Source organism: Acinonyx jubatus, chromosome C2, assembly GCF_027475565.1.
Source record: "Acinonyx jubatus isolate Ajub_Pintada_27869175 chromosome C2, VMU_Ajub_asm_v1.0, whole genome shotgun sequence".
NCBI classification, from domain to species: Eukaryota; Metazoa; Chordata; class Mammalia; order Carnivora; family Felidae; genus Acinonyx; species Acinonyx jubatus.
The window spans coordinates 132157725-132181562 of NC_069384.1; the positions used below are offsets into that span (position 1 = coordinate 132157725).

At 50.0% G+C, this 23838-nt stretch overlaps 1 protein-coding gene and 1 long non-coding RNA gene across 11 annotated transcripts in view; one reads left to right on the forward strand and one right to left on the reverse strand.

Moving 5' to 3' along the window:
• Positions 1-925: 925 nt before the first annotated feature.
• Positions 926-8725, forward strand: LOC106971618 (uncharacterized). The gene is made up of 4 exons (XR_003420991.2): positions 926-3623; positions 4077-4191; positions 4462-4591; positions 5195-8725. It is a non-coding gene; the product is annotated as an uncharacterized LOC106971618 (long non-coding RNA).
• A 1575-nt stretch (positions 8726-10300) lies between these two features.
• TBC1D5 (TBC1 domain family member 5) overlaps positions 10301-23838 on the reverse strand; it is a 530924-nt gene continuing 517386 nt past the window's right edge. For all 10 annotated transcript variants that reach the window (XM_053221498.1, XM_027061904.2, XM_053221496.1 and 7 more), the window contains 3 exons: positions 18792-18871; positions 17814-17969; positions 10301-12144 (listed from right to left, as the gene is read on the reverse strand). In XM_053221498.1, the coding sequence (XP_053077473.1) occupies positions 11842-12144; positions 17814-17969; positions 18792-18871 (539 nt within the window). In that variant the 3' untranslated portion in view covers positions 10301-11841. The remainder of the gene's footprint in view (positions 12145-17813; positions 17970-18791; positions 18872-23838) is intronic.

The window sequence follows — 23838 nt, forward strand, 5'->3', positions numbered from 1 at the left end:
ATAATTCCTCCACATCTTCGCTCTCCCTATCGGCAACAGCCTGTTGTCCCAGGAACAGGTTGCGGGGCCTTCACTGATGCACTGATTCCCTCTCACCCTCCCCTCTTTCATCTGCAGCCATTTGTGCCGTGCCCAGATTCCAGGATCTGGAGGGACGGTGAGCATGCCCACACCCTCAGCTCTGGAAGTTCCCACTCTAGGCCCCTACAGGTGATTTCTGTGCAGTTCCTACCTCTCATTTCATCAATAAGGAGATAAGACTGGGGCCCAGAGAGGGGAGGTGACTTGCCCAAGGCTACCCAGCGAGAAGCAGGGCCAAGGCAGAGACTCAGATCCTTCTTATTTCCAGCTCATGCTCCTCCCTGACACCAGAAATGTCTCTCTAGACTGTCTTTCTTTCCTTCTTTTATCCCAGCCTCTCTGCCTTTGCTCATGCTGTTTCCCTACAGCAGTGCCAATCTCCCCAGGCTCCTGTCTGAGACAGCCTGGCCATTCTGAGGCGATTCCTTAAATTTGAGCTTTGAACTACAGATATTGTAGAAGCCTTCACCTCTAATAAACACAACCCCAGAGTGGGGAGAAGGTCCCAGAGAGGACTTGGAGTCCTCAGACCTTGCTGGGGTCTCTCGCTTAGGGCCCCCACCCCACCAAGAACCTCCCTTGCTCCCTCCCTGCTCGGGGCCTCACCTCTGCACACTCTGTGTATGCCGCTACTCCCAGTGTCTAGAACACCTCCCCACAAAACCGCCCAGTCAACTCCAAGGTCCAGCTCAACACTTCGCTTCTTTGGGCAAATCCACCTGCTGCCCTTTCTTCCTGGTTTGGCACACATCACATCCCTCCTCTACTTCTGAGTCCGCCTTTCTCAAATTCACAAATTGTCATATTTGGACTTGTCAGGGAATATACACGGTAGCAACAGGTTCCCCAAGGCCAGTCCCTTGGCTGGGCTGGGTGTGTGTGGTCCTCGGAATGCATCTGTCCACCACACATATATTCCTAATAAAGGGCTCGTTTGGCTTGTCACATCCATGCAGAAGGGCAATGAAGTCTACACCTAGAAAGTAAATGTGTTATGTGGCCCTTCCTCTTCCAGAGGTTGAGGGTGGACAGGGCAGTGTCTACGGGGTACTCACCATGAGTCTTGCCCTTCACTTACTTTAAACCATCTGCTTCTCACACATGTCCTGGGAGGCAGGTAACGTTTCCCATTCCCAGGTAAGAAAATGGAGGTTGAGAGAAGTTGTGCACGTTGCTCAAGAGCTCACAGCTTATGTGGAGGCAGAGGCCCTTCTTGAACCCAGATCCACTGCCTGAACAATCCCATATTCCTGCCCTCACACACCTTTTCCACGGAGAGGCTCCTTGCTCTCGGTTCATAATAGGACAGTTGCACAAGTTATTGACCAAAATTAGTTGGAAATTTTGAAATTGGATCTAGGTCACTCACTGAAGGCTGATTTGTCTCTTCAAAGAAAGGGGCCAGTGTCTCCAGTGTGACTTTGAGTCATATAGGTCATAAGCTGACTCACAGTTACAGGGCCCTCTCCCAGGTGTTTCTGAGAAAAGAGCTTCCAGAGCAGAAGTTGCTTTGCAGACCCATCAGAGCTCAGGGAGCATCAGCAATGAGATGGAGGCAGACTAGATATTTCCTGGGGGTAGGGGCAAGAGAGAGAAGAGGTGGTCTGGGGGGATACCAGGATATTTCATGGCAGGGGCTAAGATGCCTGCTGCTTCTCCATTGTTCTAGGGCATCATCATTGCCACCTAGCTGGAATTTTGTCCAAAGTCAACTGCATTCTGGGAAAAGAACTTGCAAAATCCCTCTCAGAAGGAGGCTTGGAGCCTCCTCCAGTCCGGTCTGTAACTTGCTTTAGAAACCATCCTCCTGGGCCCCCAGGTGTGCCTTCTGCTCCTGGACGTTTGACCAGGCCTCAGTTCTTTGGATAGATTAGTAGTTCATCTGAGCCTATAGTGGGTTAAAAGCCAAATTTTCTGCATTGCATCTTCCCCTGAGCAGCAGCTATGGTGTTAAGGAACCCTCTTCTTGGCTGAATTAAGTCCTTCAAGACATGTGGCCATTCAACTCTATACACTCTACAGAGTAGGATAATATTATGGCCGTTTCTTTGAGTAATCGTCTGAATTTGTAAACTGTAGGCACTGATCCAATAGTGGGGCATGCCCAGCACTAATAAAATAAAATAAGGTAGAAGGTATTAGAATCAGGAAGCATCACATGCAGGATGAGCAAGTTTGTTTCATGAACCTTCTATTTCAGTTGCATGGGTGAGTGTGTGTGTGTGTGTGTGTGTATCCAGGGTGTGTCAGAGGTGGCTGACTGGCTGCCAGATCTGTGCTCCCCTCTCGGAGAATACGTGTGTCCCGAGGGAGGGGGTGGGCTCCTGGAGTGACCATCTCCAGACCCTTGCTCTAGGCAGGGCCCCTGGGTGACTTGCCCTCACTAATGGAATGTGATTGAAAGTGACATTTTACTTCTGGGTCAGGGTGGCTGGGTTCCTGAATCACTTTGTGAATTCAGGATTCACCCACAAAGCAGGAAACAGTGCACTGAAATTATGTGAGTGAGAAATGAACTTTTCTCGTGTTAAGCCATTGACATCTTGGGATGTGAGTTACAGCACTTGAGGTTGTCCTATGTAGTACGTGTAAAATGTTTGTCTTAACGTGGGTTATGGTCAGAAAAGTTTGAAAAAAGGACCTGATCTAATGTAACCCTTTCATTTTCCGATGGAGAAGCCAAGTGTCAGGAACTGGGAGGGGCTCCCCATGTCTTCTGAATGAGCTGGGACCAAACCCTGCCTAAGCAGGAGGATGACTGCTGTGTGGCCTGGGTGGGCTTTGTGTACTGCTGGACAGGGCAGAGCTGACTGCTGGGCTGCTGACTCCTGGGACAGTGCTCCTCCCACACGCTCAGGGGCACGGATCTGACATTTACACTGTGCTTTGGGGCCTCTGCCCACAGCTGGGGACAGGAAGGGTGAACTCTGCCTGGCCTGCTGAACTAACTCTCACCTGGCTTCTGCTCAGGCTCTGTGGTTAACATCTCTGCGGCGTACCAACAGACTTTCTCTGAAAATCTAAGTTTCTCTGAATCTCTGAGGTGGCAGGATTCTGAGAAACCTGGCAGCGGCCTGGTCACCGCCATGAGAGCACTAGCTGAATTATAAGCACATATGCCCAGGAACGACACCTCCATTTTTAACACACAGTGAGTTCGGGCCCTGGTGCTGATGCTGACACCGGCAGGTAGGAGCCTTCAGCCATCACGTTCATGCATCCCACAGACTGGCAGAGCCTGTCACCCAGGTGCTGAGGCCACCCTGGATCAGCGGGGGAGGGCACAAGGCTTGTGCTGTCCCCATCACCTAGCCCCGTGACGTTATGGTAAGAGTTAATCATGCAAGTGCTCAGTACCTGGGCACAGTACCTGACACTTCGCTGACCTGATTGTATTTGCAGCACCCCTGTCATGTGGACAAGCTTGGCATTCTCCCCATCATATTACAGATAAGGAAATGGAGGCTCTCAGAGCTCACCTGTCAGACTCAAAGAACCTTCTTCACTGGCTGGACATGGGCTGGAGCCCTGGCATCTTGAAAGTAAGACAGGCAGGGCCCAGGCCATTGGGGTCCAGTGGCGCTAAAATCTCCTCTGAATGGGGGGGGTTGGTTGGGAGTGATACTGGCCTCCCTCTCCCCCCAGTCCATCAGAACTGGCCCCGGCTCTTTCCCCACGGGTAATGTTTGTGGGAATGAGAGCAAAGAGGCTTGGGAAAAATCTAGGACAGGCTGGGTCTCATAATCTGGGGAAAGTAAAGGGTGTCCCGGCCTCCTAACTCCTGCATTCTGGGGCTCCCAGGGTCATCTACTCACCTCCTCCCCTTCCATACACTGCTCCTGCATCTTCACCCATACCCAGTGGTCCAAGCGCAGTTACGGCAAGGGAAGTGTGGTCCAGCTGTGTCCCTGCCCCGGGGGAAAAGGAACTGGCCATCCTGAAGAGTCTCTGCCACGTCATTCTCATCTGAAATTATCTCCTTCATTTGTTCACAGAAGCAATGCATTGAATAAGAAGGCTTTGCCTGTCTCCCGCGCTGGACCCCGAGCTCCCTGAAGACAGGGGTCTTGTCTATCTTGTTCACTGTGCGTCTCCAGCTCCTAGAACACAGTAAGTGCTCTACAAATATGGGTGAACGAATTGCTAAAGCTCAGACCCTCTTTTCAAGGAGGGAAATGCAAGTTCTGGCCTTGGAGGGCTGGTCACAAGACGAGGGGGTTTGGAGGAGATGAGTCCTGCTAGGGTGTTAGGGAAAGTCACCCATTGCTGCATCACCACCTACCATGAAACTTAACGGCTTAAATCAACAATCGTTTTGTTTGCTCACGATTGTGTAATTTGGGAGGAGTTCAGCCGGTGTGCCTTGTCTCTGCTCCACAGTGTCAACTGGGACCGAAGGATCCGCTTCCAAGACGGCTCACTCTAAGTCAGCCGCTGGCTGTTGGTTTCACACAGGCCTCTCCGCAGGGCTGCTTGGGTTTTCTTGCCGCGTGATGACTGGGTTCTAAGAGTGAGTATACCAAAGACAGGAAGTAGAAGCGGTCTGGCCTCTTAAGGTCTGGGCCCAGAAACTGTCATTGCATCATGTCCTCCATATTTTACTGGTTAAAAAGTCCCAGAGCCAAGAAAGATTCAAGGGGCTCTTGATGGAAAGAGTGTCAAAAAGTTTTGGGGCCCTGCCTAAAACCATCACAGAAGGCTTCCTGGAGGAGAGGTGTGAGTAGCTACAAACATTAGAGGTTTGAACAGCACCTTTAAGCTCTTCGGTATGGCTGGAGCGGGACTACCTTGGACTACCGCAGCATGGCCGAGGCCTCGCTCCGGCTACCCTGAAGAAGCCTCCAGTCAAAGGGCGTGGTGGATTGTATTCTCCCAATGTGGCCATAGCACTTCCTGTCTCACACGTGCTTCCAGAATGTTGCCTATTTCAACAACTGGAATCTATTTCCCCTCCCCTGGAAACGGGACGGACGTGTGACTACCTCAACGAAAAGACTGGGGCAGAAGCGACGCTGTGTGACTTCTGAGGCTAGGTCATAAAAGGTGACAGGACTTCCCCTTGGTGCTCACTCTCTCTCTCTTCCTCTCTCTCTCTCTCTCTCTCTCTCTCCAGACACTCGCTCTTGGAACTGAGGCACCATGCTGCAAGGAAGCCCAGGCCACGTGAAGAGGCCACTTTGGGGATCCCCGCAGATAGCCCATGATCCTGGCATCAACTGTCAGGCGTCTAAGTGAGCCAATTCAGAGGACCCCGGCCCCCAGCCTTCGAGTCTTCCATCAGAGGCACCAGTGACAAACCATCCTCACCACGTTCTGTCTGCATTCCGGACCCACACGACCCATGGGCATGATAAATGGTTACTTAATGCCAACTTTTGAGTGATTTGTTGGGTAGCCATAGTAACTGGCACAGAGGGCAAAGTGAAATATAACGAGACCTCCAGAAAGCAGTTCCACGGGCAGGAGGAGTCTGGTGGAAACTCACCAGAACGGTCCGGCCATTGAAGCTGGCTTCCACCAGCTATAAACTGGGGAGCAAGGGAAGGTGTTTTGGACAGTGAAAAGGGCATATGTGAGGCCTTGAGCCAGGAAGGGGCCTAGCAGGAAGAAGGTTAGTGGGCTAGCACACAGCCCTGTGGGGACAGGGTAGGTGGTACAAGGGGCCACCCTTCATCCTGGGCACTTGGAGGAGAGCCCTGGGTCAGATCCGCTTCCAGGTAAGGAGGGGGGACGGTAAGTCAGAGGAACAAGGCCCAGCGAGTGAGAACGAGGCCTCGAGGCCTCTGCTGTGCAGGTGCATGGTTAAGAGGGCCTGCCCAAGCTGTGGGATGGGAGGCTGTGCGGGAACCAGACCCTCCTGACCGGATGGATGCGAGGCTAGGACCAGAAGCTGAGGTGGCAGGAGGTGGGGATCCCCATGCTGAGGGACAAGGGGAAGGGCAGCGTACGATGCTCTTCTTTCGACAGCATGCCTTTGTTAGCTGTCCTTCCTCTGGGAAGATCCCCTGGGGATGTGACATCTACTGCAGTCCCTTTCCCCCTTCATTTACACCTTGTGACGAAACTCTTTATCCCTCTGAGACAGACAGACACAGGAGAGTGTGGCTGCTTCCTCAACAATGGCTGCCGTGAGCTCAGGCCTCAGGTGTCTGCTGGGGTCCCCCAGCTGGGTACGCTTTCTGGCCAGAACTGCTGCGAAAGCGTCAAGCCTACATTACAGCACATGCCTGGGGGAAACGCATCCTGCTTGGTGGCTGTCTGTGCACCCTCCTCCCCGGACCCTAGCTCTTGGCGGGGACTTGCAGGGAATAGAGTGTCCCTGCCTCGCCGCAGGAGGAGGATGGCAGGCTGGGCCTAGGTCACTGGTCTCACCTCTGAACCTTCCGGAGCCTCTCCGGCCAGAGGACTTCCCTGGGCTCTCTCGGTACCGAAACCTTTTCTGGCGTTCCTGGCAGCCACGTGTCTCTTCCCTCCTTTCCCGGCAACCCGTGCATCCTGGCGTCCAAGCAGCCTGATGCTTTGAGGGTGTTGTGTGGAGCCTGCTGAAGGAACAAGTGGCCGAGGCCGAATGCATGCTCAGGGTCCACGCATCTACCATCTGTGCCTCCCGGGCCCTTCACCTTTCTGTGGGAAGGGTCCTTTCTCGCCACAGATGCGCCTCCCAGAGTGCACAAATTTCTTGTGACACACACACACCCTTAAGAGGTCAAGAATGTGGCCTGACAGAGACAAGTTACAAAATAAAAACAAAGCTGTCGGTGGTCCCCCTAATGGTGCATTTCGGGGAGGAGCTGGGGACTTGGTGGAGCAGTCCGAGGGTGCCTCGGCCCTGGGTGGGACTGGTGACTCCTCTGCACAGCTGTCTGTGAGGCCAGAGGACCCCCCTTGACCACCTGCAACCCGTTCCCACTTACCCATCACCCTGGCTGCAGGGGAGGCAGGGACAAGGCTTCTGCCTGTAGAAGGGGTCCTGGGAGGAGGATGTGTTGTTAGTGCGATTCCCCGATTCCCCGGGGCTGGCCCTGAGAGAAGATTGAAGAGTGGCTTAAGTGGGAGGAGCAAAATGCCAAGGAGGAGTGGGGAAGGGAGTCAGGAGGGGAAGGCACTCAGCACCTGGACTCAACCCTGCAGGGAAGCCTCCCTCCCCCGCCAGCCTGCACTCACCGCTCCTCAGCCAGAGCAGAGCCCCTCCCGGGAGATGGGGCCCCAAAGCTCTCAGGCACAGATGTAGGTAGTGCAGGAGGATGAGCCAGCTGCCCGGAAGTGGTCTTCCCAGAGGATACGGGTGAAGCCCCCATCATACCTGCCCCACAGGGTCCCTGCTCCCGGCGGCCAGCGAGGGATGCCAGCGTGCGTGGCTGTCACTGGTCACCATCACCAGCACGAGCCACCTGAGAAGTGTGCCGGACCCTCCAACTTTTTCATGGCAGAACCTGTGGATAATAAAGTTGCTTGGGGGAATGGGTTGTGACCCATGGGAGGGAAAGTCCCTTGCTGGCTGGGCCTGGGACAGAGACCTAGGCCAGGGATGGGCCCACGCACAAATCCTGGCAGTGGCACAAAGGTATCACTGGCCTCATGGCTCTACCTAAGTTAAAAGGATCCCCCTTACCTTTCCTAGTTTGTCAGTTAAGACTTGGGGGAGCCCTCCCCACTGTGGCCCTGCATCAAACCCTGTGTTAGGTGGGCATAAGTGAGGCTACCAGGGCAAACCTGGTGTGGAGGGGAGACAGTGCAGAGGGGAGGGCAAGCCGTTGGGGCCACACCCCTAAATGACTTCTTGGAGCAGCGGGCCTAGCAGGGCCCAAATTGGGGAAGAAGGGACTGGCACGGTTAGGCGTGAGCCCTAGGGAAGTGCCTCATGCAGTGACATGGGTGAGGCTGGGCTGGGGGCCCTGCTGGCCATGTCCTGGACTGGTGTCCTGTGACTCAGGCCTGCTCAGCATCTTGCCCTGGTCCCCCACCCAGAACAAGTCAAGCTACATTCTCAGTTTCACATTAGTCTTTTATTATAACTGTATTTAATGGGATCACTTTGCCAAAAGGAGAAGTCATTTCTTAAATCAGTATGAGTTACAGCGTAAAGATGAATGAGAACAAAGCAATAGGATATAAATGGCACAACAGGATATTCCATAAGTCAAATGAATTGTGCCATCATGAGACAAATTATTATGACAACTTTTACATCAAAGTGGTCTCAAGCCTGTTTACAGGAACTTTAGATTTCTTTTCAACACTATAAAAAGAGAGCTTTTGAAAGTAACATGGGGGGTGGGGTGGGGAAGCGGTTTTGGCCCGTGAGAAGGAAGCTCGGCTTGCCAGGTGCCGTCCTTAATTCATCCCGGCCTCCTCTCCCTGTCCCACGGCCCCCCAGAGCCCCTGTTCTGTACACATGGGGGCGGGAACCGGTGTGCACCTGCAGGGGAGGGGGATGGAATGATGGCATGGCCTGGCCTCCACAGGACAGCCACTGGGAGGGCCTGCATCGCCCCTCACCCTGCTCCCCGCAACACTGGTTCTGTAACAGCCCCCGGAGGCAACTTCTTAAGGAAACAATAAAATGAAAACAAAAATAGTAAATTTAAGTCACCTCTGGCAGATTACCTATCTTTAGGAGACAACGTAACTGCCACTGAGTTTTGTATTTGTTCATCGTCTCTGACAAAGTGGAGGAGTCCTTCGTGTTAGCGGTGGGCAATCAGACCCGAAGGACTAATGAACTCTGTCAGATGCAGAGAAGGCAAAGCACAGGGAGGCCTCGGGTGTATTTTTAGTCACACTTATTCCGCAGTGGTATTACTTCTTACCAGATTGCAGTTAGAAGTGAGCATTTGCAGGAGATCACCTTTGGAAGAAGAATCCAGTATAATTAAATGTTTTAAGTGTTATAAGACCCCTTGGCATATACAAAAGGTAAGGCAAAGTCATAATGACTTTCTTTCTCTAATCTGTAGCTCTCATATGTAATGTACAGAGAGAAAATTTAACTCAAATTTCCAAACTGATCAGAGAGGAATGCATGAAACACAGACACACATCTTGAAAAAGTGGATGACAGAATTCATCTAAGCTTTACATATATAAAATCTATTTAACTGCTAATAATCAAAACATGAGAGGGTTCCACTGATTATGTTTGTTAAAGAAAAATAAAAAGGTTTCATATATTCAGGATTTAAAAAAATGTGCAATGAAACAGAAGTACCTGATAAAATAATAAAAAAGGAACACATTCTTTTAATAGCACTGTAACTAATAAAAATGCAAACAATGCTCGACTATGAAAAATAACAAGTCACTTAAAACGACCGAGAGAGTAATACAATTCTCAAACCCCATGGACCTATGGAAAGTGGAGGGTGGCACTGCCCACGTCCCACTCCCCCTCGTGCCCCCTTCCTCGGAGGGGGGAGCAGTGCACTGGGGACCGCAGAAGCAACAGCTCTGAGGGACCCCGTCGCTTCCCGTGTAGCACAGACACGGAAGCACAGAACGGAGGACCTGCCCCTGGTGTGCTGGCGGGCCGGGGGTGTTCAGTGACTCGTAGACACCCAGCCGACTGCGACTGCAGGGAGGTAGCCTAGAGCCTTGTCAGGGTGCTGGCTGTCTGGCAGCTCCCGTGTGCCCACTGACACTGGACTATCACGACTCTAGCTCTCAGGGCCAAGGAAATGCTCGAAGCGAGCAGACGGCTGTCCGCCACTGCGAGGGGACAGCCGCTCTGTGGCCCTTTCCAGCCACTGTCCTGGAGCCCTGGCAAGGATGGCTCCAGGCTTCTTACCTTAGAACCGAAAACACCAACAGCTCCCCAAACCAGGTCCTCGGAGAGAAAATAATGGCAACCCGGTGCAGCTGCAAGGCCACTCACTGCATGGGGACCTTGGGAGCATACAAAGTGTCTTCAAGGCGACACACAGTAACTTACTCAGTCACCCCCACAGGGGGCTGGGCAGACACTCAGACAGGACGCTCATCAGCGTAACTTTGAGTGACCATGGAAGGCCCAACAACCCTGTTATCTGAGCGAAACCGGGGTTGTCATTCCTCTTCCAGCTCACGCGTTCAGAGATTTTCCTGCTAGAGGTTAAGAACAAATCTTAGAGCTACTTAGAACCCTCTCTGTAGTAGCTGACTCTCGAGTCGTCACTAGTTTTTGGAGAGCGAGAGCACGTGGGAAATGAGGTCATTATCACGTTTGTCTGTAGAGAGATACATGGTTAGCAGTGGGAAGGATGTACACGGTGTGTGTTCTTTCAAACTTAGCTTTTCGCTCGCGGGCATGACAGGTTCCGCTGCCCAGAGGCCTCGACATCCTCAGAGGAGAGGCCCTAAGAGCCAGTCACCTCAGGGCAGGGGCACTGTGGCTCTCCTGTCAGAACTCCTGCTTGGGCACAGGAGAGGGGAAGTGTCCTCTATAGGGACTTCTCCTTAAGGAGACAAACAGCTCCTGTGATGCTTTCTGCCCATCGCGATTCCATAAGCTGCCTACGGAAAAGCACAAATCCCCACCCTGTGCTGAAGCCCGGGGAGGCGCAGCCACGCCAGACCTGGTCCTGCCCCGGCGGTGGTGCCTGGGACGCAGTGCACAACCGAACCCAGGCCCTGCAGCTCCTACACTTGGCTCCCAGCAAGGAAGGGCTGTGCAGAAATCCCACACCTTCCTGACATCTGGAATGTTCTGCGGGGAAGCCCTGCTCCCCCAGAAGGGACTCCAGGTCTAGTTCCCTGTTACTGCTACTTTAAGGCCAATGGGAGATCCTGACTTTGGATGGGAATGAGTTTGGGTTTTTCCCTTTACTTCTCAATTGACAGGTGACAAGTGTATTCTAGCGTCAAAGCTACAGAGGCTTTACCAGAAAACTGAGAGATGTTTATCCCACAAGTCAGGGTCACATTTACCAATTCAAGGAAGTAATATTGTTACAACTTTTGAAATCAGTGCAGCAAAGACTGGCTCAACGTGACCTTGCTTTCTGGTTGTGAAAGATCCTAAGGGGAGAAATACAGTTGTCTGAGGAGGGTCAGTGATGGCCAGAGTTGATCTGGCCTGAGGTCTGGAAATGTACTCTTTAAGAAATGAAAAAAATCTAACTCCCATCACACTGAAATAGGATTCCTAAGTTTAGACCCTGTTTCTAAAGATCGCTGTAACTTTCTGAAAGGTCAGTGATGGGTTTTTTCCAGGCCTGGAATCTACCAGTTCTAGTCTATCCTGTTGTATTTGGCTCTGCTATATGGCTTCCCAAAGGAGGAATGAAAGACGCTGAGATACAGATTTCCAGAGAGAAAGCCTTCTTGATATCAATCGATTTTCCTACGCCTGATGCTCTGAGGGAGGGAAGATTTGAAACCAACTCTTCTTCCTTCTCTAGTTATAATTAAAGGAGTTGCCACACCTAATTCTTAGTTGGGGAGAAGAGGACAGAGGAAAAGTGATTCTAATTGTGGTTTGGTCTTTTTTTTGACAGTGAGCATGATCCTGGATACTTAACCCAGGTCCACCTCAGAGGAAGGGTGGGGTGGGACGAGGTAAGGGCCACGAAAGCCCTGTCTACGTTCTGGTGAACATCAGTCTGTGTGCTCTGTGGCCCCGTCTGCCTCTCTCTGGAGGGTTCCGATGGGCTGCGCTAGGGCCACAGGCCTGCTGGGAAGGAAGTGTTGGTTTCAGAGGGGTCTCCGCTGGGGGAGCCTCAGGCAGACCCTGGGGCCGCTGAGGGGGGTGGCCAGTCCCTACAAGGAAAGCCAAGGGCACTGTGGTCAGATGTCCAGGGGGCTCACAATGGTGAAGCCAGAGTCCTTGCTGTTGCTGCTGCTGTCCTCATCGGGGCTGGAGCTGGGGTTGCTGGAGGAAGCTGAGGCTGGGCCCATCAGTGGGTCAGAGAACACCAGAGGGGAGCGGGCCAGGGGCTCGCTTTTCCCAGAGGTGCTTCGGAGGGTACGAAGAGGCTGAGCCTGGCCTGAGAAGGACCCCTTGGTGCTGCCCGTGTCGTCTTCTTTGGAGACCAGGATGAAGTCGTCTGCGCTCCCTCTGTCCGTGCACCCTGGTGTTTCTGAAGAGGACTGTGAAGCAGAGTCAGAAGTAGAGGTGGATGAGAGAAGAGTCCAGTGAAATGAGAGAACTAAGTAGTAGCCCTGGGAGCACTTCATGGAAGTTCAGGCCCCTGGCCCGATGCTCTTCCTTGGAAAGATGCGATGTTTGGCCAGGTACTTCCCAGTGGCGGGGGGCCAGCTCCCCTGAAGCTGGATGCTGGGTTCCCAGGGCAATAGAGTAAATCTCCTGCCTGATAAGTTGAGAGAGGCCGGCTCAAGAGACAGCCAGCAGGCTGCAGACAGACTCCCTGCCAGCTGCACGTGGCACCCTGCCGTGCACATCACTCGTCTTCCTCGGGCTTTAATGTTCTCATCTGCGAAATGGGGATAAGGGCAGCATCTGTGACCTAGTGTGTGGTCACCGTGCAGTGAGGTCATGTGCATGGATATGAATCACACAGAATTGGCTCCCTAATGTAAGCCCAGATCCGGAGCGGTTTTACTACCGGCTTAAAGAATAGCTTCAGGAGGGCCTAATGTATGTATCTCATAACCAGCTCATCCCGGGTATGCGCTTAGGGGCCCCCTGGGACAATGGTGGCAAACAGAAAAACCAGGAATGGTTAAGTGCCAAGTATATGGCAAAAGGTAGAAAGGCAGAAGTGCTTTACTGACCATGATTTTCCTTTCTTCTTAAGCAATTATGAGTAGCGTTTGTTTTTAACTAAAAATGCAGACATCTATGAACACGAGTAAGGGTTTTGGGTTAAGCCCAGAGAAGCCCCTGCCCGCCCCGACGTGAGGAAAGCTACAGCCTGACCAAGGCTGTTCCAGAGCTGGCCAGGCGGAAGAAGTGCTGACATAAGCTGGTGTGGTACCCACACCTGCTCGACCACCCACCTCGCCTACTCTCCCATAGCGTGGGTGGGGGCTGGGGCGGGAGTCTGAGGTCTGACGACATGCGCACAGCACCGTGGCTGGAAGTGCCACCCGAGCCTCTGGCCTCCAGACCAGTATGGCCTGGGCCACCGGTGGGCTGTGGGCAGAGCCTGGACAGGTAGCTGGCAACACTTCCAAGGGAAATCTGGGCTTGACTGACAGTGCTTTCTCTGAACTACATGTTCTTGGTGACATGCGGGTGGTGAGTAGCTAAATAATGGCTCAGGTGCCTCTACCTTCTGACCCTTTGTCCACCTTTAAGGTATTTAATTGGGAGAACAGAGACAGAATTAGCCTTGAGATCACAGGGCTTGAGACAACAGGTCTTGAAGTTCCTCATCTCAAGGTTTAAAGCTGTTTCCATTCCATCAACACATTAACTCTTACAAAACTGAGGAGACACACAGATCCTGACACTCTGGTAGAAGGGGATGTGATCATAGCTGGTACTAGGGCAGTTTGGGAGAGAAAGACCGTCCATTGTGAGGTGTACCCAGTCGGACGGTGCCACCCTTGGAGAGGCTGGAAGGGACACGTGAGTGGGGCTTGTGCTCCCACGCATATATATGCACACGGGGTGCAGGGCAGGCTGGGCTGTGGGACCTCAGCTTCAACCTTCTACCTCCAAAGTGTGGACACTGTTCATGTGACCATTGTCCTGCACTGTAAACTGTGAAAACCTTGACCTCTCACCCCACGTAGGGTCTGTGGCTGGAACGCTGCCGGGCAGAGCTCATCTTAGTTTGAAAATAAAAAGAGCATGTACAGCAGGCCCTATTTTCAGAGTGACTACAGAAATACCAGGACAACCCACTCTCCTTTGGCTTACAGTGAATACATTACAAGACTTTGAAGAGGAGAAATACGTTATAAAGCCTGCGACTGGAAGTAAAGATGAGGTTCCTGCCATCACTCTAATTATCTGGCACATTTCTGGGAAAGTAGTGAAGTCAAGGTACTAATCTTGGGTTACCCCCCTGCCTCCCATTCCCAGAAAAAATTATGGACTGACTCAGACAAAGCACGGCAGAGCTGGCAGGGCCTGACCTTCTTTTATTACCCCTCCTCACCTTTATATTACAGATCACAAAAGGAAGCCCATTTCAGAGGCCTGGTGGCCTGGCCATTGTCACAAAGCGAATTAAAAGATCTGGACTCTTCTGGACTCCTACCTAGAACTTTTTTCTAAACACAAAGATGCCTTCTTTCTAGCCTTTGCTACTACCTGGTTCTGTTTATATCATTTACACAATCCTCTTTTTTTTTGCCAAACACAAGCATATACTATACAACGGGAGGTTTCAATCCATCAGTCCTGCCTAAAACTGGCCAGGACCAGCACAATATACAGCCCCCGGACCCCGACCTGCTGTCCTCGCCCTGCCTCATTTCTTACCTTGAGTTTAGGAACATGGTGGATGCAGGTGCGCCCAACTGTGGACTAGCTGTTCAAGAGAAGTGTGCTCTTTCTATGCTGATATAGAAGCACCCAGCCACAGGTGGATATTGAGTACTTAAAAGGTGGCTAGTGTGACGGAGGAACTGTATTTTTAACTTAAAGCCATTTAATCTTAATGAGTTTAAATTTAATTTTAGATAGACATCTGGCTAGTAGCTACTGTATTTAGACAATGCAGATATAGACCATACAAATAAAAATAGGGGCCCCAAGTACCAGTGAGGCACATGATGTGGACTGGCTGACGAAAAGAATCTAGAGTCCTACAAGGTCCTGCCGTCTACTGCCATGGAGTTGAGTCAAGTTTACCAAAAAACTTCCAAACGAGTGTGTGAAGGACAGACTGGGAGGAAGGGGAAGAATGTGGCTCTTCCCATTCTACAGAATACAATTTTGCATCTGCCCTTTGCAGAGCTGGGGATAAGATTTGTGAATCGAATGGAAAGAACAGTACTAACCAACATACTGGCAGGGAGTGAGGCACGTGCATTTCCAAAAAGGGAAAAGCCCTACTGAAGCTCCTGATGGGGAAGGGCACTGAGCCACCTGCCCCAAGGCGGTGAGCCTGACCCTCGGCATTGTCCTCTGCACGTACTTTCGTGCTAAACCAAGAAGCAAAGCTCATTCCCAACTTAGGAATGAGCTGTGGCACAACCCACCACACACCAAGACGTGGTAATTACATCTCCAGAAAATGTCTCCAAAGCCCGCCTCGCACTGTTGCCCCGGCCTCTGGCCCTCTAACTGGAAGCTCATCAGCGGGGACTACATCCCATACCCTGAGGACCCTGAACACTTGGCAGAGCAGGCCCTCAGCTCACCTTTGGGAGGCAGGAGGGAAAACGCCTTCAGAACACCCACCTGGCCCACACGTTCCCGTCCAGAGCCAGCCCCCCTCTGCCACCCTGGCCCCACAGGGTAAGAAAGTAAGTCCGCCAGTTCCAAGCCCTGACAGTCGTCCCAAGGCTTGAGACACAGGTTCCTAAGGAAAGATGCTGGGCCAGGACTTCCAGCCTGGTGGTTCCTGTATGAATCTAGACCAGATCCCCAGGCACTGGGGCACAAGGCTCCAGACATCTGGCTCTCTATGCGACCTGTTGCTTCATCTGGGATTTCTCTTGCCTTTCCTCCCGTGAAGGCAAGAGGACAGCACTGCTTCCCTAATTCTTCCTTCCTCAGATAAAACCTCTTTCAGGAGTACAGGGTTTTTTTTTGTTTTTATAACCTGCTAACATCCTTGGGGAAGAAGCCATGGCAGGAATGAGCAAAGAAGAAAAGCCCTGCTATTTTCCCTTTTCCCACTTTTCTTCATTTCCACTTAACCCTACAGAGGAACAGAGATGCAGAGAAGGCAGCTGTGGGGTCTCTGGGCACAGGATGGGTTGACTGTGTTTTAGAAGCGCACACAGAGGCAGGTCTCTTGGATGCTGCACAGGAGTGTGGCCCTGCCAGAGCAAGGGCATATCCTATTTCGGGCCATCTACACCTCACGGCTGGCTCACCTTGAGTGTGCACCTGGGTTCTGCTGGGGCAATGGCGGTAACAGGTAGGTTCTTACAAAATGAAAACTGGGAGTAACAATGGCAAAGTATAATCAAGAAGCTTTAAATTTAGCAAATTCATTAGTGCTTTTGAAAGGTCTTTTTCTGTAATATTTTTACACATTCAAATAAAAAAATCACGTTAAATTTTAAAACAACATTGTCAATTAAAAATAGTTGGGGGGTGAGCCTAAACTCAACAAAATTTGAATGAAGAAATGATTATTGAAAAACATCTGCTTAGGGAAGGAGAATTTGGAGGAACTAATCAAATTAAACTTGCAATGTTAATGCTCTATTCATGTGGCTAAAAATGCAGACTAAACGCTCTATGAAAACTTTTTTTTTTTTAACGTTTATTCATTTTTTGAGACAGAGAGAGACAGAGCATGAATGGGGGAAGGTCAGAGAGAGAGGGAGACACAGAATCTGAAACAGGCTCCAGGCTCTGAGCTGTCAGCACAGAGCCCGACGCGGGGCTCGAACTCACGGACCGTGAGATCATGACCTGCGCCGAAGTCGGATGCCCAACCGACTGAGCCACCCAGGCGCCCCGAAAACTTCTTTTTAAAGCTGAATGAAATTAACCACACAAGCCTCTCTCTCCTTGAAAAGTACTCTTCAAACGAAAAAAATTCCCATTCTAACGTATCATTTTGGTTTTTTCATCACAAAAACAATTTCTAAGTATCTGGATGCTCGGTTTTGAGAGAGAGCCTTAGATGAGATTTTGCTAATGTTCATTTTTCAAGATGAAACTTTGTAAGTCATGAAAAAGTGTATTATTAGGGATTTTTAGTCCTGTCAGAGAAAGTATAGTGAGGAAGCATGGAGCTAGAAGCCTACTGGATTGGAACAGAAGTTCTGGAAACGTGATGCCTGTTGAGCCTATGCGCCTCTGAGGCCTTCATTTTCTCACTGGTAAAATAAGCAGACAGGACTAAGCACAAGAGGAATTTCTTGGATTCTTTCTCACTGGAAAATTCTATGTTCCTATGTTAGAATAAATTATATACTATGTCGACACCTTGAGAGCAGGGGTCAGCAAACTATGGCCCATAAGCCAAATTTGGTCCGTGGCCTGTTTTTGTATGGCTCTCAAGCTGAGAATAGCTTATACATTTTTAAAGGTTGTAAAAACAAAGAAACAAACACACCAAATACAAAAACAAATACGTGACATAGACCACATGTCACCTACAACTCCTAAAATATTAATTAGCTGATCCTTTACAGGAAGACTTCGCTGACCTCTCTCCCTTAGAGGATGGACATTAATGAGAAGCCCTCCTCCACGAAGGCAAAAAAAAGGTCTAGCCAACTGAAGTACACTCAGGAGAGCACTGGGAAAGAATGAACAGCACTTCCTGTGCTAACGGGGAATTGGGGCGTCAGCTAGAGGTAACCAATAGCTGAGGCAGAGATCTGGCTTTCTAATGTCACACAATAGGACTGGTAGGAGGTTCAGGCCAAAGCTGCTGCATACAGGCATGTAGGTTGTATACTGAACAACTCTGGGAGATAACAGCCTAATTGTTATCATTGTGAATGGTACCCCGTAGGGCACTAGGGTATGTAACTCGCACAGCTGTATACAGCACTTCTGGCTCAGGCCACCCGTGGTATTTCACAGCTGAACTTCACACACGGTAATTTGAAATGACTTTGGCAAAGTTTTCATTATTCCTTGCTTTGAAGAACTCTCATGAATGTGCCCCCCCATCAAGTTCATGTGACACAGTTCATCAGAGCTCTTATACCTGCTTGGTGGCCCCAGGTGTTTGGTCGCTCTGGCCTTGGCCTTGGCCCTGGCCACTGGAGCAGTAGTGATCATCTGAGATGGTGATCTGCTCATTCTCCTCAGCTTCCAGCTGACTCTGGTTGAAACGCAGGGAACCTTTTAGAATGTCTTTGATCTATTTTTCAAAAAAGAAGAAAATAAATGAAAAAGGTGAATGGGTTTGTTTTGAAATGCTAGCTAAACCTCTAATACCTTTAAACTAGACTTATCATGGGCCATTTTTTAATAGGATGATGAATATATTACCACAAGAAAGGAATAACAGGAAAAAATCCAACTCTATCAAAGCCATGGACTTATTAATGACCAAGGAAAATTTCAGAGTCTTAATGGCCAGGCTCTCATGGGGTCAGACATGGGTGTCACATCCTGGGCAGTTATCTTAGAGCAGGAAGTGCCCTTTGCCTACACACTCAGTCCCACTGAACGGCCCTTAGCTACTCAAGTGGCTGCACCCCAGCTGAACTGTTAATAACACAGGCAGACGGCTCTGAGAGCAGTACGCTCTTTTCATTAACGCGTATGTTCCACTCAGCCCTCCAAGGGTTGGGTGAGTGTGGTCCTTGTGGGTCTGAGGCCTGCCGTGGGTGGCTTGTGCTCCGAGGACAGCACGTGTTTACGGGTAAACAACTGAACATGCTGCCGGACCAGGCAACACCAGCTCTGGGTGAGGAACCAACTGAATGGCTTTGGTATGAGGAAGAAGCAAGGGTGAGAATGGAAAAGTAGCTTGGGCTACAAGCCAGTCAGACATAATCACTCGTAGGAGCACAAGGTGTAAAAAGGTGGCGGTTCAGGATGGGCTCTGTCTGGGAGGAAATGAGGGGCTGGGGGATGTTGGCTCTAATATGTGCATGGTCCACCCTCCACAGGATACCCTCCCCAACAAGCACTGAAAGATGGCCAGCGGGACACAAAGTCAGATCAATGGACATACCTGTTTTAATCCTGCCAGAGAAACCAGAATTTGATCTTCTTTTTCCAAATTTTCTTGTAATATCACATCTTGAATATTTACTGAAAATAGAAGAATGCCATTTTATAACTAATGCCCTGAGTATAACTTATCTGCTGCCACATCATTACTTGCTTGGAAATGTTTCTGTCCAATCTCATAGTAAGTATTTCCACCAAGGACGCTCTGTCAAAGTGCAGATGAGGCAGGTGTGGGGGAGAGCAGAGGGGAGCACCGAGCCCGGTGAGCACAGCCTTCCCACCGACGAGACACAAATGTGTTCTTATGATGACAAATGTGTCTTCACTTCTGCAGAGAGACCAGGGCACCTCCTGCTAACCTACAATGTGAACAGTCTATAGAGCATTCATCCAGCCTCTGGGAGGAAGCGTTTCATTCTGAGCTTCCTACACTGACTCATGGTTCCATCGGGTTAACTCACCTCTGTCTCTGAAGACCAGGTCCTCCCAGGTGACTGAAGTCAGTAAAGACACCGTCTTTAAAGATTTAAACAGTAAAGCATGTTGTAAACTCAACAAAATGGTGAGAATAAAAGAACAAACTCACGGCACCCCAGGTTGCCATCGGACATCACTGCCTATGGAGTCTGCCTGACTTCACCCGGGGTCTTCACAGGAGCTACTTCTCTATGTCCTCTAGGAGGCTCACCCTCCATGTGAGAAGTCCTTCACCCAGGCCCGATCGGGGGGATCCAGCAAGTCAGCCGTGACTGCCAGGCTCAGCATCACACTGAGCTGCACGGTCAACATGCAGCGGGCCTCGGCGCTCCCCCACGACACCCCTAAGGGACGCACACGGCCCTGTTGCCGGTGGGCCTGACTGAGCCGGGGTTCTCAGGAGAGAACAGGGGAGGAGGAAGAGCCCTCCCACACTTTCCCCCCACCGGGGCTAGGCAGGAGAATGTGTGGGGTGAAGGGCAACTAAAACACACTTTAAAGAGGATACCAACATGCACACCAGTCGGAGAATCATGACAATAAGTAGGCTTAACCTCCACTAACATCTACTTGCTTATTTTGTGGCCTTAAATCACACCTACTTATACGCACGGGCCTTATAAGGCCCATGCTTAGTCACTCACTCAGTAGAGCGGTCTCAGTCTCGACTCGAGACTCCTCAGTTGTATGCCTGGCCCCCTATGGCCACCAGAGCTGTGTATCACTCCCTGCTGGCCCGCCCCTGCCCCACTGCTAGCGGAGGCAGGGCTGGCACACTGCTCTCTTGGCCCTGGGGGGCTGGGCCCACATCCGTGCAGACCAGCTCTTCCTCACTGTTCAACTCGGGTCCCATGATGCCTCTTCAGAGCAGCCTTCCTGCCCATCCAAACTAAGGGAGCCCGGGTCACAGAGCCTCTGGCCGCTGCCACATCATCTCTTTTCCTGTACTTTCACGAAGCACCTGTCACCATCTGGCATTCTCACATGCATTTGCTGGCGTGTCTATTGTCCACATCCCCCAACGGAATACAAGCCCCAAGACTGTCTTGTTCAGGGCTATCCTCTCGGCCCTTGGCATGAGACCTACCTTTCAGGTACAGTGTAAGTCCTGACTGACTGACTGAACAAACGTGGGAAAACACCCTTGGAACTTGCATTTCAAAACACTGCTATGCTAAATATTTCCAAAAATATTTGCAGTTGAGGGAAAAGGCAATGACTGATATCGTCAATATGGGCCCAGCCTGACAGTTTGTTAGAATCTTCAATAGGAATAACTCTCTAACCCATGCTGACAAGTCCTCTCACACACCGCAGCAGAAAAACAGCAGCTTTTATTTATGCAGAAAACGTGACTGTAGTTTCTGGCTCATATAAAGGCCTGCTTCAAAACAAGAAAGCAAGATGAATGGGAATGGAATAATAGATATAATTTGAGAGTGAATGTTTCTGGTTTCCTTAAAAGCCTGTAACAATTTGTTCTCTCTCAACAGAAAAACAACGCAGAATCCACTCAACAAGACATCAACGACAACCAACGGCAGGAAGCTGACAAGAAGCAGTTATGTAGGTCTGTCAGGGGGTTGAATATGGTCACTTCTGTTCTTACGAATGCCATGGTTTTCAGGCAGAGGTCTGAGGGTCTGCGGGCTGCATGTAGCAGCTGGGTAGTTTGGTGGGGCGGTAAGCTCTGCACACCGAGCCACAGTGTGGGGCAGATGTCCCAGCTCCTGCTGTGTAAGCAGGGGCAGCAGGGGAATAACTCTGGGGCCCTGGGAGGAAGCTCAGCCAATGGATGCAGGGACATCTGGACATCTGGAAGAAGCACAGGAGGCTTCTTGGAGAGGAGGCCACTGGAGGCCGGATCAGGGGACCATGAAAAGAGGAAACGTGCAGAAAGCAAATGTGATGTATCCTGCTGCCCCAGCTCGATCTTCAGCTCCTGCCTGCCCCTTTGACGGTCTTCTGTGGAACATATCCTGAATCAAAAGGTTTGGCCAAAGTGCCCGGCTCCTGCCTCCAGTGTAATGTGGGGCCCATGGTCAGCGGCAACACAGCCGAAGGCCTTTAGGGTCACAGGCTACAGGCTAGCAGGGCAATCAGTCAATGGCTCCAGTGGGGACAGAGGCCGGTAACTATGCAGGAACCGATATCTCCTTAGAGGCGAGCAAAGACGCAGAGGGCACCCAGAGATCCTTCCTCAAAGACCAAAGAGACATGTGAGCCATCCTAGAGCCCTGACATCATCCTGGCAGGGAGAAGAGACAAAGCGGAGACACTCTAACTGGGGGCATTTGTTCAGCTGAGATGGCTAACTTGTAAGAGACAAAGTTGCCTTTAAGTGGCAGACTTAAGCCTTGGACTCTGCCACTGGTGGGAATGGACCTCCAGAGTGAGGTTTCTGTACCGAGTTTAAATATATGATCTATCACCCCAGTACAGAAGTAGCGGTATCTACCTGACATCTTACAAAATCATACTGGCCATATTGCCTGAAAATCTCAGGAAGCAAGTGCTCCCAATGTGCCCTCCTGGACGCCACAAACCCATACATCTGAGTGGTGGTGGTGTTCGCAGTGGGCAGGCTGAAGAGGGGAGTGGCGGTGAAGGTGGAAGAGGAGAGGCCCCTTGTTTTTCATTGCAGGTCTAAGTGACAATGATGCCCCATGATCTAAAGGCCACTTTATCCCATGTGCTGTTGCTTGCTTAAAAGCATGAACAGCCAACAAGCCTAGGTGCCCCCTACGGTACCATCTCCTGGGTCTAGAGGTGGCAGAGCTGTGTGTGGGCCCTTTCCCAGAAACTTTTCAGCCTTATTTTTTTGGACAGGATCAAAGATCACCTTTTAGAATCTGATGAAAACCAAAACCTTCTGCCCTGAAAACCCACACATGTATATAATGTTCATTTCATTTTAAGGATTAACCTCTGCTATAAAACCTCACCATAATTTAATTTTTTCATTTAATTTTCATGATAAGCCTCTGCTATAAAACCTCACTAGTCTCACTTTAAGGAATCCAGGGCACAGAAATCCAAATTAAAACAAAGGGCACCTCTGGAGACTTAAAATTTTTGAATGCAGGAATTTTGACTTTACTAACAACAAAGTACTGGCCATGTCAATCCTTTGCCGCATTAGTTCAACTATACATTGATTTAAGGTAGCATTTATGAGCATTCTATTAATATACAACTTCTCAGTAACAAATCTGCTTTCAGTTGCATCTACATGCAAAAATGGAAAAACATAATGATGTTTTCCTCATGCTTTAAAATAGTAAAATAGTAATGCAGTAATAGTAAAATAGTAACGCACATTTTTCCTTATAGCAAGAGGCAGAATAAGTGATGAGATAAAGTCTCTTTCTTTTTGTTTCTGTGTAGAAGGAAGTTTATGTTCTTTGCAATCTCCTTCTACTTAGGTTTCATAAAGTATAAATGCTGGAGCACTGAAACTAAAGGGGGAAAATCTCACATAACTACTTCTGTGAAAATTACCCAAAAATCTCATCAACGTAAGAGTTCCATGGTGACTCCACTGTATCTAAAGAGATGTCAACGTCACGGAAATAAATCTCTGACTGTAACAGGAGTGGAAGCGGCACACAAACTACTTTTTCAATTTCTTAAAAACCCTTTGTCTTCACTGCTAGAATAAACGTGTTTTCATTTGAACGCTGGGACAAAAGGTAACGTAAGCTCATTAAGAAGGGGAGTGGAAAGGGGACAAAACAGAACTAGTATCTATCTACAGTGGAGGTGGAACTTAGCTTCCTTATGCCGGAGGGTAATACCAGAACTTTTTTCAAAGAATTACGATGAAGAGTAAATACATTAGCACAGTATGTTGCCCACCGTAGAAGCTCAGGACAGTGTTCCTTTCATTTCGACATGGCCACGTTACCTCATCTGACTATCCCAACAACCATTCTAGATGAGGACTGTCATCCTATTACAGAAAAGGGAGCCAAGCTTAGCAATCCCCGGTCCATTATCTGAGGTCTCATGACAGGGAAGTGTACAGCAAGGACTAGATTCTACGTCATCTGGACTCCTCAGCTCCCCCACACTTCCATACACGGCACTGATGGAAGGGCCAGAGAGAGATATGAAGAGGCATAGGATGGGGTCTTGCCACTGACTTGATTGCCTTCTGATGTCAGTGCCCTTTATTTGGCGGTGGAACTGACCTAAGTGAGGTCAGCCGGCAGGACAGGAAGTCACCTACATGCAAAACAGACTGCTGTATCATTTCTGTCAGAACTTTCTGGAGCACTGGTCCTAGCATTAAACACCTTGAACTTTGATGACCTTAGGCAAAGATCTGTGTAAATCCATTGGTAATGGGGGCAATACGTAGCTCAGAGGGTTGCTGGAGAGATTAGTTACATGGGATCACCAAAATGGTCTGCTTCAAACACATTGGTCGCTATTACTATTATTGGTTAGTATGTTTCCCTTTTCCATTACCTTAAACACCCATATAAGTGGATTCTGTTCTTTGTGCTTCTCTCATCTCTGACAGAGATTTAGCTACCTTGGCCTCAGACAATCTCATATAAAGGACT